The sequence below is a fragment of the Maniola jurtina genome, chromosome 23 (genome assembly GCF_905333055.1).
Source record: "Maniola jurtina chromosome 23, ilManJurt1.1, whole genome shotgun sequence".
Lineage (NCBI taxonomy): Eukaryota > Metazoa > Arthropoda > Insecta > Lepidoptera > Nymphalidae > Maniola > Maniola jurtina.
In genome coordinates this window covers 961,931-977,663 of record NC_060051.1, presented here as the reverse complement: position 1 = coordinate 977,663, position 15,733 = coordinate 961,931, and the positions used below count along the sequence as shown (strand labels likewise).

Sequence of the window (15,733 nt, the reverse complement as noted above, 5' to 3'; positions counted from 1 at the left end):
TCTGTATTAATATTAAGAGTATGTATAAAAATCGTCATCTATTGAATGATGTTTATATGCACGGTGAAATTTTGGGAGCGGTCTATGTGGAAACTAAAACTTTTGTAGATAAATTTGGTCTTAGAAACTATACGTCAAGAAAAAAACTCCATCACTTTTAAAGAGGAAACTTGCACGAAAGATTTACAAAAAAATCTCATGGAATTATTTTTTGTTCAAAAACCATTATGGTAATTGATTAAATGATAAAGTACCTGGTTGTAAGAAAATTTAATCTAGATCAAAAATTGAAATTAATTTAATCTGTTGATTTATCTTCGTGTACGTTAATAATAACCTCTTGAAAATTTAATTACGTAATTTTTCATTTCTTTTAGATCATGACCATTGACCATATTAGATAAACCATGGGTCGACACCAGTAATTTGTGACCCCTCCCAAAATCTAACCTTGCATAGTTTCAAAGAGTTTTCTTAGCAAAAGCGTGCACTTACCTTGACAACGTGCGTTCTTTGCAACCCACTTCCCTGAAATAAACACGGTAGCTTCAATTGTATCATCTACATAAAAAGGGGCTAATGTGAGACCGCTGTAGCTTGCTGTTATTACAACATCTAGGTCGTCCATGCTCGGGACAGTAACTACATCGCCTAATTTAATATCGCCATCAGAAGTGATATCAGTTTTCAATACTGTATAGTTGTGTATGTAGGTATATTTTTCTAGTACAAAGCAAATTAACTGGGGCAAAATAAATATTTATTTTATATAATTTATTTTAACGGTAGACTATGGCCAAATCCTTTTCATTCTGAGAGGAGACTCGTTCTCAGTAGCGAGCCGGCAGTGGGTTGATCATGATGATAATGATGAAAAAATTAATGGGTTTTCTGACTTTATTTCATCTGATAATTTTAACGATAATTTTGGCTTGCATTAAAATTTTAATCAGCATTTTAGCAGCAAAGCAAATCACGAAAGCTATTTAAAAATTTTGATCAAAACCCAATTACCACACTTATTGTGGCATCTATATTAATCCATATATCAAGTATCAAGATCATCCTAGTCAGAATTCACTGAACAGTTTGGAAACAGGCCACTTCTTACTTTTGAATTAAAGAGACACCGAGTTAAAGGAAAAAATACCTTGATAATAAAAGAGTACGTAAAGATTGAGATGGCATAATGAAATTAGGCGATGTGACCAGTGGTAGTGTCGGTCTAGATATCAAACAGTCCGCTGGCAGCGTGCAGAGTGAGCATTACCTGATTCTTAAGTTCGTTTACTTGTGAGACCACGATGTCGATGATGCTACCTAGTACTATGATGAAGTCGAACGTGTTCCACGCGTCACCGAAGTAGTTCTGCATACAAAATTAGGTATTCAACAAATATTAGGATACCATTACAGCAGATCTAGCTTTTTCCAAAAATATTGGTCGGAGGCTCATTTTCTTAAAACCTCCTTATCAAAAATGGATTCTTCTAATTTTATTGAAGTTAATTGATTTTGATTGTATTTTTCATTAAAATTGTAAGTAAAGTTGTGGACCTTTAGTATCACCCTGCCCTATTCAAAGAACTTTCAAATAATTACTAATTGATTTGCGACGCTACTTTGAGTCTTAAGAACAATTGTGTTAGTAAGTTAGTAGTTCTAGCTATGTGCCAAATCGATTCCTTCTAGACTCCCAGAGCAATTTCATGGATACCTTTTTTATTAATTTAGTTATCCCTGTACCAATGACTTAAAATTAAAACGTAAACAATCAAAAAAAGACGTGGACTCATTTCTCCTGGAAGGATTTCTTCCAGCTGTTCTAAAATGTGGGAAAATTAAATTTTGGAACTGTTTTTTTTTTTTTGGATTTTTTGGTGAGGGTAATCAAAGGCTTACCTTAAATCTAAAGGCGGCGAGTTTAAAAATGAACTCCAACGCGAAAACGGCAGTAAAGATCATGTTTAACATGTCCAATGCTTTGCTGTATTCTGGCGGTTGGTTGTGATACTTCATGGCGAGTGTTATGGTGTTTATCATGATCAGTACGAAGATTGCGTACTCGAACGGCTGTGACGTCACAAACCACCACACTTTGTACTGGATACGATGCTTAGGGATATACCTAAAACACACGGCAGCATATTGGACACCGTAGACCAGTAGCGTGTTCACATTTTACATAAATATTGACTAAGTCAGTAGGTATATTGTGCACAGGTGAAAGATCCACTATAAACAATTTTTCAACATGGTTACAAGTTACAACAGCTTTAATTTAGCAAATAAATGAGTTTTGATTTAGGCAGTTACTGCACAAGTTTGGTCTGAATTAACATCGACTACATCTTAAAACCCTTAAAATTAACTGCTGTCCAGTGGCATTTGTAGTAACGCAATTTTTATTTACTTAATAAAGGACAGACTAGCTTGTACCCGCGACTTTGTTCGCGTGATACAATTTATAATCGGGGATAATGTAGCTATCGGTGAAAAATTTTCAGGTTCGGATCATTAGCTCCGGAGATTACCTCCGGAGATATAAGTAACTAACAAATTTTACCTCATAATAAATTTTATTGTCTTTACCTTCTAATTGGTTTTGCTTTCAGTGCGAATTCTATACAATTCCTTTGGTTCTTATCTAGTTCACAGTTCTTATACTCTTGCTCACCCTCATTTTGGAATGTCACTATGACGAAACCGACGAATATATTTACCTAAAATGTAATATAATATAAATATGGAGAAAGTACAACACATGAAAATTTTGGTCCTTCGAGCCGGATAACTAGTAATTTATACAATCTATAAATATAAAAGGATGAACTGACTAATTGACATATGAACGTATATTAATCTAATGGATCTAGAAACGATGATTTTGCGATCAGGTTTCCTCTATGATTTTTAGAAGTTGACCCAAGTGGAGCTGGGGCGGGTTAGATAGTATGGATTCTAATTTTCGGTACTTTGCAATAGTAGGTAATGTTAGATTAGATGTTTTTAATATAGCTTACCATAAAGAAGGCAATTATAATTATATAAATAATATAGTAGGCTGCAACAATTGGACGGAAGTTAGTAATGGGACCACGATCCTCAGCATTCGAATCTATAGACACGTACAATAACCTGAAAAGAAACTAAGAATTGTAAGTGTCGTATGTAACAGAGAATAAATTAATATAAGTGAGCAAAATGTAGACCCATAGAAGCGTGAAAAATCAATATAAGTAAATATGACGCGTATTCTCTTAATGATACAAATGAAATCGCGTAACGCAATCATACTTTGGTTGGTTTGAAAAAATGCACACACAATTATAACCGATTAGTGATCACATTTATAATGAATATATAATATAACTTGAAGAAATCGCAAATGTAGAAAAACCTTCATTGGTAAGATTGAAAGTATAAGAAAAAAATACGGAAGAATTTTCGCAAATTATTTGAAAATTCTGTTATAAAAAGATGACTTGCAAAAAAAAAAACATACAAACAACAAACTATACAAAAATATGATGTTACCCTGGCCATCCTTCAAAAGTGGATACTGTGAAGAGGGTGAGCATCCCTTTCATGACATTATCGAAATGGAATTCATACCTCTTCCATTCTCTGTCTCTAACTACGTAATTACGATTCTCGAACACTAAATACGTTCCTCTGAAAAGAAATTTAATATTAAACATTATTAAAGGCTTTCGTTAAATCCAAATTTTAGTAAAATTACAAGTTGCTGAAGTTGCTTTGATAAAAGTTGGCACTTATATAGGACGATAGTTCATAGTAGTTTTGATGGACATAATATTATGTCACGGTTTGCTTTTGCCTTTGATTCTTCGCTAATCCATGAAGATTTTGGGTTTAGTTTTCAGTATGTGTGTTGTATTTATAGGTACATATCATAGTGTCAGCTCTTAAAAAACCACTTGCTAAATTATATCATTTTATTAATAACTTACCGACATTCATCTCTTGTCATTTTCGAAATATCATTACATCTAAAAAATTTACCCTGCAACAAAACTTCTGTGATTAGATGCCAGATTAGTACCTCTATCATCGGTTGCTCATGCCAAAAACAATTACATATAACAAATATAAATAGCTTCAGTTAAATTTAATTAATTACACGGAATATTATTCATTTAACCCATTTCTCATGATATTAAAGCAACAATAGCATTTGAACCAGCTTCACTTGATTTTAATAGTAAATAATTTCCAAAAAGTTATCGTGTAAGTAATTATTTATTTTTGATAATTTTGCAATTATTTTGGACATTACTAGATTACATGCAAATTATAGGTACTACTGATTGATAACGTCAATAATTTTAGAGGATATTTTATTAACAAAAATATACAAGAGCTGCTTATTTCAATGATAGATGGACCTAATCAGCGATTGTATCACAAAACAAACATACCCAGTCAAATATTTTGAAATGTAATAATTATATAAGTAATAGAATCTGCTACTGCGTTTGAAACTGACATTCAATTTGACAACACTATTACTGATTTGAAGATTATAATATTAAAAAAATATTGTTACAAAAATTATGATTCTTTTTTATCTGTTTAAATTTTTCTGTTTTTTTCATAATAAAGGAAGCCGATTAAATAAAGCCGAGTAAAAGCTAGAGTTAAATCCTTAAAATTATAACGATATCAATCGTATTTTTTTTTCTTAACTTTTAATAGCACTCTCACCTTAAACAACTGTACACCGACGACAGCGAACATAAATTGTAACAAATACGTAACTAGCATTATATTCCCTATAGTTTTAATTGCTACTATCACACATTTCACCACATACTAATGAATGGCAATGAAGGGTACAGTGCGTATTAGTTGCGTGGACATACGTTACCAGGGCAAGGATTGTCCGCATTGGTCCGGCAACGCAGCGTCAGGACATAAGGGGGAAAGCAAACAATTTTAATAACACGAGGACATTAATATACACTCAACCCAAGATATACAGTCTCGTGTGAAAATATGAACATAATATCAACTGTAAACTGGTAACATCTTCTAACTCAAATTATTGACGTTTTCATTTTACACCTACACTATTTCGTAGTCCGTAAATCAGAATTCCAGACTATGGAACAATAATTATTTAGAAAATTACGTATAGTAGCGAGGCTCCAACTACACTGGCAAGTGTATATAATCACTACTAACCGAAGGAAGCAAGTTTTTTCTTTCATCATGTACCTAAAGATGTTAAAATTGATATAGGAGTTGCCAGTTTACAGTCGAATGCTAAAATGTGCTAAAGTTGAAGACAATATTTTTTTTTTTATCTTTGAAATAACATAATATTTATGAATATGTTTTTAGAGATAATTGTTATTTTTTTACTATAAAAGATATGCTTGGCCTAATGCTTGACTTAATGGAACCTAACAATATAGACTTTTATGAGTTTAATTAGAAGGAACTGTGTATCTTTGGTTTTGTTATATCAATGCATAAGGAAAAGGAATCAAGTCACATTTCTACAACGTTGTTATAAATAACAGACTTTTGGTTTTTTGTTAGACTTTTTTTGGGGATTGATATATAAATACAAGTAAACGCCAAGGTAGGGGGATGGTTATACACTATGTAAACGAGGGTTTTATTAGTCCTCTAGATGATTTGGATATTTATGTAAATTCTACACCTTTGGGTCCAATAAATCAATCATGCTTTTTCAGTGATGTTGTACATAGCTTAATAGATACTATCGGTTAGAAATGATCTAAATGTTAGTCAACTAGAGCTCAGATCATGCCAATAAAATTTACTTACATAAAAATTCTTTTACATTCAATAATAATATATACTTACATATTTTTTATGGAACCAGATTATGAATGAATTGAAAAATGACAATGTGAAGAGATTGATTAGGAATAGGCTGAAGCTTACAGACACGACAATAAACATATATAATAAAATATAAAAAAAGTCAAGTTGAGAAAAGATAAAAGTTACATTGCTTGGAAGTTTCGAACAAAATAAAAAAGCATTGTAGAGAAAGTTTAAGCATAAAAGCAAATAGATTTCATTGAAACAAACAATACAGAAAGAAAAATCATGAGAAATGAGTAAGATAAATGGTAGAAGAAGAGAAGAGTTTGGTTAAGATAGTAAAAATAAAGATAAATCATTAAAATATTTACTACCCAAAGGTGTAATGGATAAAGAATTCGCTGTGGTAATATTTGTTCATGTAACACACTAGTGTTGGCACTCGTGATCGATATATCGATATTGATTGTATCGTGGGTATTTGTTCTGATTTTGATAGTGCTGATCTTTGAAGTGAAATTGTAGAATTTGCCCCCTACCTTGAACATTTGCACTCCCATGACTGCAAACATGAACTGAAGCAAGGACGTAACCAACAAAATGTTGCCGATCGTTTTGATTGCAACGATCACGCACTGAACAACGTGCTATAAATCAGGGAAAAACTTGTTCAATATTATATTGTATATTTCAAGTATTTTTTTTTGTAAATTGGTTTAAGTGAAAATTTTTCATATGTGATATACATAAAAAATAACAGACCTTAAGGCCCTTGGCCCTGTTGATAGCCCTAAGTGGCCTCAGCACCCTGAACACTCGCAATATTTTCACAACGGATATACTTCCAGACCTGGAAAGTAATTTTGAATTAGTTAAGCCTGCCAATGTAACTAATTTCAAACGCTATCAATTAGGCTAGGTTTCGCGTTATACCTCCGGCTAAGTGCTTTGTCATTTAAATTACCCCTACCAACTACTGGCCAGCAAAAAACATCTGCTCAGTACTTACTTAAAGCTCATGGAGATAAGAGAGACGCAGACAACGAGCATGTCGAGCACATTGAAGGCGGAGCGCAGGAAGGCGCCCTGGTGGAGGATGAGGCCGTACGTGATCAGCTTCAGGAACAGCTCCAGTGTGAAGATGCCCGTGAAGAAGATGTCGAATTGACTCAGCAACTAATGAAATTATCATTTTCTTCAGTAAATAAAGAACAGGACAAGAATGATCCAATTGAGGTGGTGCTACAAGTTAGAGGAAAATCTGTAAATCTAATCAATTCTGAGTCTTTCATAAAGTTAACTCAAGAAAAAGCAAAGGATTGCTCTAAAGAATTTAAAGGGGTTGGACTGTTGAGGCGGTGTTACAAAAACAGAGAAAACTAGTTTATCTGATAAAATTTCCTCTGTAGTTCACCTATTGTGATGACATTATGTCATTGACATAGATTGTAGATTTGAAGCAAAAACGAAAGGATCGCACTAAGGAGTTGGAAGGAATTGGGCTGTGGTAAATAAAAAGTTGACCATAAATATACGGTATTAAACAATGAATGGGAAATATTATAAGAATTAGATAAAAAATTTAATATTACCCAATTTCGAAACCCTTTTTGTGCAGCATCCAAAGGGTCTTCTGCAGCCAACATGGCGGATGACAACATGATGCATACCAGGATGATGTTGCCAAATGTTGACGATGATGACATCTTGTAGCAGAACACACGAAACCTAAACCGATAAAAAGTTTGTTACGTGGATTCCCAAAAATATATACAAAATTGCACATAATTATATCGTTGATATAAGTAGCACTAAACAATATAATTCTTTTAACTTTTAGCTTTTAATAAATCAAGAGATAAGCTTAATTTTTATTTTAAAAAGTTTAATACATTATCTTCATTCTTTTAGAATCAGATTTAAACATTAAAATTAAATTCCAATTGTAATTAATCAATAAATAAAATAACAATAACAAATATAGTTCATGTCAAGAACTGAAAAAGAATAAAATCATGCACCTTATGTTTGTGAAAATATAATGATAATAATTAATATAATATACAATCATACCATGCACACAATAGCAAAACTAAAATGCATGCTACAAATTTTCTAACGTTCGGCATTTCGTAAAATAAAATATCACTATGAAACGAACCTCTAAAATAGGTATTCTAAATTTTAACCTACATTATTTCATGCTGAACTATTTCACAACTTAAGGAACTTAGGTATCTACGAACAAACCTAACCACTAACATCAGAATCTTAAAGGTACCCTGTAATCTCATTGCTTAGGAATATCAAATATTTTTTTTGGTGTCAGCGATTATATTTACAAATAAGGAAATCGTTCGTGCAAATTGAAATGTAAGTTGTATAAATGACGATGTAGTTTGATTATATGAAGTTAATGTTATAAAAACTTAACAGGATATCACCAATGATATTGTCGTGAGTCTCGGTAAAGTTATTCCAAAAAGAGTTGAGATTCGTTTTAAGCAGAGCTTGATATAATTATTAAGAAAGTTTATTTGTTTAACAATATTGTTATATTAAATGGTATATTGTGCTAAAATAATTAAAATCAAATTGATATCACGGATCCTGCCCCTTTTAAAATTAGTTATTTACAGAAAGATTAAAGGGCCAAAATACTATTGACGTGATGTGTGGTATGGAGTATATCTATAATATTTAAAATATCATTGGGATATACCAATCAGTCAGGCTTGGAATAACACAACGCCAATCGTATACAATGAGACACGGGTACCGGATCACCAATCACCTGTTAGTTGGTGAAAATACGAAGAAACTACTAGCGTTTGGTATGGGCGGCGTCTGATTTGGCATATTCAGTTCAGATATCCGCCGTGGTCTAGCCGTAACTAGTGTTCCTTCCTCTTCTAATTCGCCACCATCTTTATAAGACAGAAAGAGATAATATTCCTGTGTTTTATATCTCACCTTTATATTGTTCAAATAAATTTCCTGGCCCTGATATATTAATCTGTTCGCTATTAGTTATAATAATCCTACCTAATCATGCCGAAGTGTTTATCATATTACAAGATAAAAAACGTCTACATTTTATTTGATCAAATACAAGAAACAAATGTGAGATTAGCTAAAAGAAGTGAGAGAGTAAAGTTATAACATAGAATCAGATTAAATATTTAAAAAAATCAGAATTAAAGTCAAAGACTAAAACAAGATTGCCAATGTTTTGCAGAAGAGTGTTTGTAAAATTAAAGTTATCAAAAATAATAAAAAATATAGCGATAGTTATTGAATTATAAAAACAAAACGAAGAGGCAGATAAAGTAACATCTAATTAATCGGAAGCGTGGGTCCTGCGAGGTCCCTAACCTGTTTGTTCTAGAAAATATGAAGAAGGAGGTTGCATCGGGGATGGGTTTGGCCGAGTTTTGGATATCGACCTCGGAGAGGCGCCGCGGCCTCGCCGATGATGTCGTCGGCTTACGTTTCAAACGTGGCTCATCCTCGTACTCTGTATTCACTGCGTTGGTTTTGGTTAGCGTCTTCGATCTCTCTTACCACAACTTTTGTATATATATTCCTAACTTTATAAAGTAGTATACTTAATCTTATGGTAAATAAATATCTACTAACATTTCAAGATCGCGTAAAATAATATTATATTATAAAAATATATTATCAAATTCAATAATGATACCTTTGATCAACAGTATTGTACAAAAATTTAAATTTGATAATCTGATACTTAATTTTGAATATGTATTGTCTTTTCCATTCACTATATTTTTTCAATTTTCTTATATAAAAAATGATTATAAGAATTTAATTTTATCATTAGATGAAAATGGAATTCAGTAATCATTTGTAACTTTTAACTTTTAAATACCTGAGTCATCCCACCCATCCACCCATCTAACAAAGTGAGATGTGCAGGAATAAAACTATTTCTAAAAAAAATGTTGTTTTTACCTATATGATTCCTTTGATGGCTTTCCATTTCCTCTGGTTCTTGTTCTTCATCAATTCTCTCTTCCATCTCTTCATCCATGATTCCTTCATCTCCCTCTCCATCGATCTCCTCTTGCGGTTCGCCTTCCGATCCTGTCTCTTCGTATTCCCTTTCGGAGCTGTAAAATTTATGTATCAAAATATCCTTTACTTATGAAAACCACGTTCAACAACCACTTTTACAAAAAACGAAGAAAAAGGATCAATTGTAGCCATAAAAAACCGTAAAAATGTTCTGTTTTAGATACCGAATTTTATATAAATAATTTGACTTTGACTTTATGCTACATTTAAATAAATTCAAACAATTTAAGAAACTCATCTCTTATTTTGTAACTTAAGTATCTCTTACCGACCCTCTTCAACAATTATAAAAATACGCAATAAAGCATACTTATCGGTGGTGTAGGCATCGTCATCATGAATGTACTCGTCATCTGTTTCAGCAAGAACGCCTTCTGCACCTTCCTCGATGCCTTCCTTTTCTTCCGCGGCTTGCTGCACATTATCAATATAAATTAATATTTTACTGTACATTACATATTTGAATCAACAATAGCAATCTCACGTTCGATTGGAACTAAAAAACTTCTTCTAATATTATAAATATCCTTAATATTAATATTACTTACTCCTTCTTCCTTTTCAATATTGGTCAGTGATTCAGCATCAGCCAAGTTGTCGACAGCGATAGCCAAGAAAACGTTCAGTAGGATGTCTGTTCTACTATTAAGAAATTATTATTTACTACATATAAAGTACTTTGTTGGGTACATACCATTGCAAAATGAACTAAGCTTTACTAATTTAATCATGTCAATAAATGGGAGATAATCAATTACTAAGGGATGCATATAATATGAGATGACTGGAAGGAAAACGTTTAGCCGATCGCTCGCGAACATCCGCGGGCTCGATCGCAATGCCGTGCGGCCAACACCGGACATGGCAATCCGGACTCGACACCCCGACCAGTGGTCCAACCCCGTGCCCCGCCCGCAGTCGAAGGCGGCGTAGCCACCACTGAAGAGGGCCATCGCCCTGACCAGTTACCCCGGGACCCGAAAGGGTCCGCGTGGACGACCTCGAGATGAGATGGAAAACGTCCAGTTAGTTATCTTGGTCGTAGTTAGGAAGATAAAATGAAACGATTCGACTTACAAAGACGATTCACCAAGTTTTATTCTATTGGACAAGACAAAAGACTATCCTATATCTCTCGGCTTAAACTTTTTAAATTAAATTCATTATCGGACAGACGCAAAGTTCATGACATGGTATTCTTCCACAAACTTGCAAACGGAACCATGGATAACTCGGAACTGTTGAGCCAAATATCTTTCAAAGTTCCCTCCCGTATACCGCGGTATCCTATTCCTCTGTTCACTCACCGAATCAGTAGAACCAATCTAGGTCGTCATTCGTTAATACCAAGGTTTAGTAGTACATATAAGGAATTTTTGGACAAGGACATTACCACGGATCTGTTTTGCGATAACCTGGCTAAATTTAAAGCCAAGTTGCTCAAATCATTTGATTCCTCAATAGGATAACGATAATTAGTGTCAATCCCTAGCCGTAAGTATATTGTATTTTAGATGATTTAGATAATTTAGCTTAGTTTAACTTAAATTTACTTTAACTTAATTTTCATCTTATTATATTCTTTTAAAATTTATAACTTAGGTATTTTTTCATAGTCCTTAGGTTAGCTATTATATTATATTTTATATTTTACTGTACGACTTATGTTTATGTTAATGCACGCTGTGACTGCCCGTAAGTGGAGTTGCATAAGAGCAATAGAAAGTAAGGAACAAAATGTATAATTAAAATGTGTAACTCTGTGGGCGGTACTATAGTAAATAAATAAATAAATAAATAAATACATCAACAACTGCCAAGAGGTCGTTCTGAATCGAGACTAGCGTTTAATGTTTGATAAGTTCAATGATTGAGGTAAAGTAAGTTATTATAAAGGATACAGTTGCCGCAAATGAAGAGTATGATAAAGTAGATACAAGCCAGGATGCCAAAGGTGCCGACGCCGCCATACGCTTTGATGCCCTCATACATCACTGCATTCCAGTCTTCACCCGTCAGAATCTGGGGAACAATTTAATATCATTTTGTCTATGAGGGAGGTTGTGCGGCACACAATCTTTTCTTGAGCAATGTATTGTCTGATGGTTGGATTGATGGAAATAATCGTTTCAAATTGTCATTATATAATTCCTTAATATTTCCATAGATGACGCATTGGGTCTTAAATATTCACGATATCTCTTCCAAGTATACGAACGCCATTTTAACTATCTAACGAGTTAGTGATTAAATAAACGAGTTAGTGGAAGAACAACAACCACAGAAAGAGCTCTTGGCCTAAAAAACTTTGCTGCAACGTTGCCAGAAGCTGAATCCGGGAAAATTGAGATTTCCAGAGACCAGTTGAGTGATTTTTTGTCAAAAGTCATTGGACTATTTGCAATTACAAAAACCATCCCAGTAAAAGATCCTACAAAAAGAAAAACCACTGGATATTCATGTTTAGCTTGTCGATTTGAAATAAGATTCTAAAACAGTCATTTATAAAGCTGTATAGCCAAAAACCTAGAAAAAAAAACGTAAAACCGGCGGTAGTCTTGAAATGTCATAAACATCAAAAGTTAGCTTACCTACACGAAATAAATATTTGTCAAAATTGGAATTTTAGAAACCCCATGGAACCCCCTTTTAAAAAGTCATACCTGGAATACTGTGAGGAGGGCTTGCCAAAAACAATCAAAGTTGTGACGATCTTTTTCTTCAACGGGGTCGTAGTTGAACTTGCCTCCAAAAACCTAACAGAAGATCAACTAAATGTTAATTCATTAAAGAAGATGATAATTTAATTAACATATTAATATTATTTGACAACGAATGTAGTAGAACTAGTACCTGCATGCCGAGTAGCGCGAAAATCATGATGAAAAGAAAAAGCAGCAGTAAAAGAGACGCGATCGATTGGATTGAGTTCAGCAGCGATGCTACCAAATTGGATAGTGATCGCCAATACCTGTAGAACAATAAAAAATAACAATATTAAAAAAAACTTATAGCTAGCCTAGCTAAATTACATTATACAAATCATGCCCCAAGGTCTCCACGGCAAGAATCTAATTCTATATCAGAGAAGTAAGTATTCTTGCAGATATTGAATCTCTTAAAATAGGACAAGACTTGATAAAGCGATGGGTGGATTTTTTAACGATGAAATTCTGAAGCTTTTTTGATTCTTGCGAGGCGCGTGAGTTCAGGATGATAAGCTGAACCGAACCGACCATTACTGAAGAGGTTTTTAATGAACAAGAATTATACGTAACTTTATCCCATACAGTGGCGTGCAGCTCGCAGAGGTATAAAAGTACTGCCTACCCTAGTTGTAATAAATCAACACTTACTTTTCATTATAACCTGCCAGAAAATAAGTTCATACCTTAATGCTTACCCTGGTCTAAACCTTATACACGCCACTGATCCCATACTCAGGAAAGTATTTTAGAGATTTCTTCTCTACCAAGAAACTGTCGTATCGGTCATAGCGAGTGAAAAGCATGAAGTGGATATACTAGCTGCACATACTTGGTGACCTTGAACACGCGCAGCAGACGCACGCAGCGCAACACGGAGATGCCAAGCGGCGGCATCAGCTCAGTCTTCGTCAGCACCATCTCGCTGATGGAGCCCACCACCACGAAGCAGTCGAAGCGGTTGAACAGTGACACGAAATATCCCTACAAACAATATGTATTAAGTATGGCTATAGAATATTTAATAGTAACTTCCAAATACAGAAAGTTCACTCTGAAAATGCGTTTAAATAAATAGGGACTCTTATTACGACGTAATAAAGTAAAATTATATCGCACACAAACTTATATCTTTAAGAGATTTCGAGCAGAAAGGATGTGAGGAGAAAAAACTTAGAAAAAGCAGAGTAGTTTTAAGGATACGCAGTCGAATAATGAGCGACTAAGTCGACAACGTTGTTAAACAACAACATAATAATGGTCGGTCTAACATCTTTTAACAAATGAGGTGTCACACAAGGTGAACTAATGGCACCAAGGTTGTAGATTTCTTTAATACAGATAAATCTTCTATTTAGGCTGAAGTTTTAGTATTCTGTTTTTCTATCTCTTTCTGTGCCGTAATGAACACGTAATAATAAATGTGCACTCCTCATGTAATTAATAAAAATATGAAAAAACTAAGGAGCCGTTAAACCTCCTTGTGTAGCACCAAAGTTGTTCGAACATTTATGAGTTCTTTTTAAATTATATACACTCACCTGTAATCCTAAACTGTACATCTTAACCAACATCTCTAAAGTAAAAAGTGCCACAAAAATTGCGTTCCCGTACTCTTGAAAGTAGTCCAGCCACTGAGGTTGACTGCAAATAAAACCAACAATTCATTTCAATTAAACTGCATGAAATTTGAAATTTTATTATTTTGAAGTTAGATCATGGAACCAGCTCCCAAGTAGGATCATAAAATGGGGTTTTCAAAGAGTGGATGAATAAATTACATAACACGCAGCAATGCATTGAAGACTAGTGCTGTCAAAAAAATTGTAGATAGGTAGTTAATTTTATTTAACTCGTCTCCTTTTTGCTCGTTATTCATACTAATATTATATGTAGATGTGAAAGAATCTGTCTATCTGTTGCCTTTTAACGGCCCATCCGTTCAAGTGATTTTAATGAAAGGTACAAGGATAGCTTGCGTCTCGGAAATGTACATAAGCTTATCATTAAGTTCCTATGCGACTTAAAAAAAATCCTAAATCCATGTGGACTGTAGATTGCGAAATCACGCTTAACATGGACAAAGTTGTGGACATCATCTAGTTTATAATAGAGGGAAATATCAAACTAACTTGCGTTGTTATGCTAACAGCGTTTAACTTACTGATAATGTTCGCTGGCAAGCACCACAGTGTTGAGGAATACAAGCACGATGATGAGCCAGTAGAATGTTTGTGATTTGACCGCACGCCTACACGCACGCTTCATCCGACGATTTACCTTTAAAAAGTTATATAAATTAACTAAGTTTACTAGCAAATTGAAATTAAATAAGGCCAGCTATTATAATTTATATTCCAGTTTTTGATTTTGATGAGGCCTTTGACTAACATTATTTCAAACGATTTTCAACAAGCATCCATAATTTTCTGCATGTTTTTTTCCATTTGCAATTTAGACTGAAACATTAAGAAAGTTATTATAATAAAAGTTCAGTTTACCTTATCAAAGTCTTTCTTCCATATTTTCCCAATAGATATCTTTTGCTGTTCCGGAACTTCTATCCCTAAGTGGTCCGTAGAATCGTGCTCGTTTTGCGTTTGATTTAGAAACTCTGCAAGATTCATTAGTCTTTAAGTCACATTTTAAAATTTGAAAGTACCCCAAAAGTTTGATTACATCCTTTATGTATTCAGAGATAGACTCATTTATATTTACATTAATAAAATCCATAAATAGTTTCTCATATTAGATGCTTACCTATACCATAATCTCTCTTCTGATCCACAGCATCATGTTGGTCAGCAAGTGGTTCCAAATATTCAGCTTGCGTGATCCAATCTAGATAGCCTTTCAAATCCTCTTCCAATTGCTGCTTTTCTCTTAACTTTTGAAAGTCGCCACGATTCTTTGCTTTTTCTCTTTCTTTGGAGAACTCTCTAAAAAAGATGATTATCAAAATATTTTGCGAACTTTCTTATTGTTTTCTATTTGCTAAGATTTCGCGTCAATTCTTTTCGGAAGGAGCTTTGAAAAGTATTGTATATGCATATGCATTATCATATAATTTAATTAGATATTTCTTACGCTTTTCTTAGCATACTAAT

At 33.6% G+C, this 15,733-nt stretch overlaps 1 protein-coding gene across 13 annotated transcripts in view; it reads right to left on the bottom strand.

Annotated features, from left to right (window-relative positions):
* LOC123877191 (muscle calcium channel subunit alpha-1-like) overlaps positions 1 to 15,733 on the bottom strand; it is a 70,492-nt gene that overhangs the window by 20,118 nt on the left and 34,641 nt on the right. For 5 of the 13 annotated variants that reach the window (XR_006798520.1, XM_045923712.1, XM_045923704.1 and 2 more), the window contains exons 10-32: positions 15,387 to 15,565; positions 15,128 to 15,240; positions 14,791 to 14,906; positions 14,168 to 14,270; positions 13,459 to 13,610; positions 12,775 to 12,892; positions 12,585 to 12,677; positions 11,823 to 11,943; positions 10,470 to 10,555; positions 10,232 to 10,335; positions 9,799 to 9,956; positions 9,199 to 9,349; positions 7,416 to 7,551; positions 6,833 to 6,999; positions 6,586 to 6,673; positions 6,363 to 6,470; positions 3,975 to 4,027; positions 3,538 to 3,675; positions 3,024 to 3,138; positions 2,593 to 2,723; positions 1,903 to 2,128; positions 1,271 to 1,369; positions 496 to 528 (exon numbers count right to left, since the gene is read on the bottom strand). Coding sequence is in view for 12 of the 13 variants with exons in the window: in XM_045923712.1 (XP_045779668.1) it covers positions 496 to 528; positions 1,271 to 1,369; positions 1,903 to 2,128; positions 2,593 to 2,723; positions 3,024 to 3,138; positions 3,538 to 3,675; positions 3,975 to 4,027; positions 6,363 to 6,470; positions 6,586 to 6,673; positions 6,833 to 6,999; positions 7,416 to 7,551; positions 9,199 to 9,349; positions 9,799 to 9,956; positions 10,232 to 10,335; positions 10,470 to 10,555; positions 11,823 to 11,943; positions 12,585 to 12,677; positions 12,775 to 12,892; positions 13,459 to 13,610; positions 14,168 to 14,270; positions 14,791 to 14,906; positions 15,128 to 15,240; positions 15,387 to 15,565 (2,788 nt within the window). In the remaining variant the exon portion in view is untranslated. Of the gene's footprint in view, positions 1 to 495; positions 529 to 1,270; positions 1,370 to 1,902; positions 2,129 to 2,592; positions 2,724 to 3,023; positions 3,139 to 3,537; positions 3,676 to 3,974; positions 4,028 to 4,728; positions 4,837 to 6,362; positions 6,471 to 6,585; positions 6,674 to 6,832; positions 7,000 to 7,415; positions 7,552 to 8,617; positions 8,751 to 9,198; positions 9,350 to 9,798; positions 9,957 to 10,231; positions 10,336 to 10,469; positions 10,556 to 11,822; positions 11,944 to 12,584; positions 12,678 to 12,774; positions 12,893 to 13,458; positions 13,611 to 14,167; positions 14,271 to 14,790; positions 14,907 to 15,127; positions 15,241 to 15,386; positions 15,566 to 15,733 lie in introns of all 13 variants that reach the window. The other 8 variants (XM_045923711.1, XM_045923705.1, XM_045923713.1 and 5 more) reach the window with 4 other exon arrangements.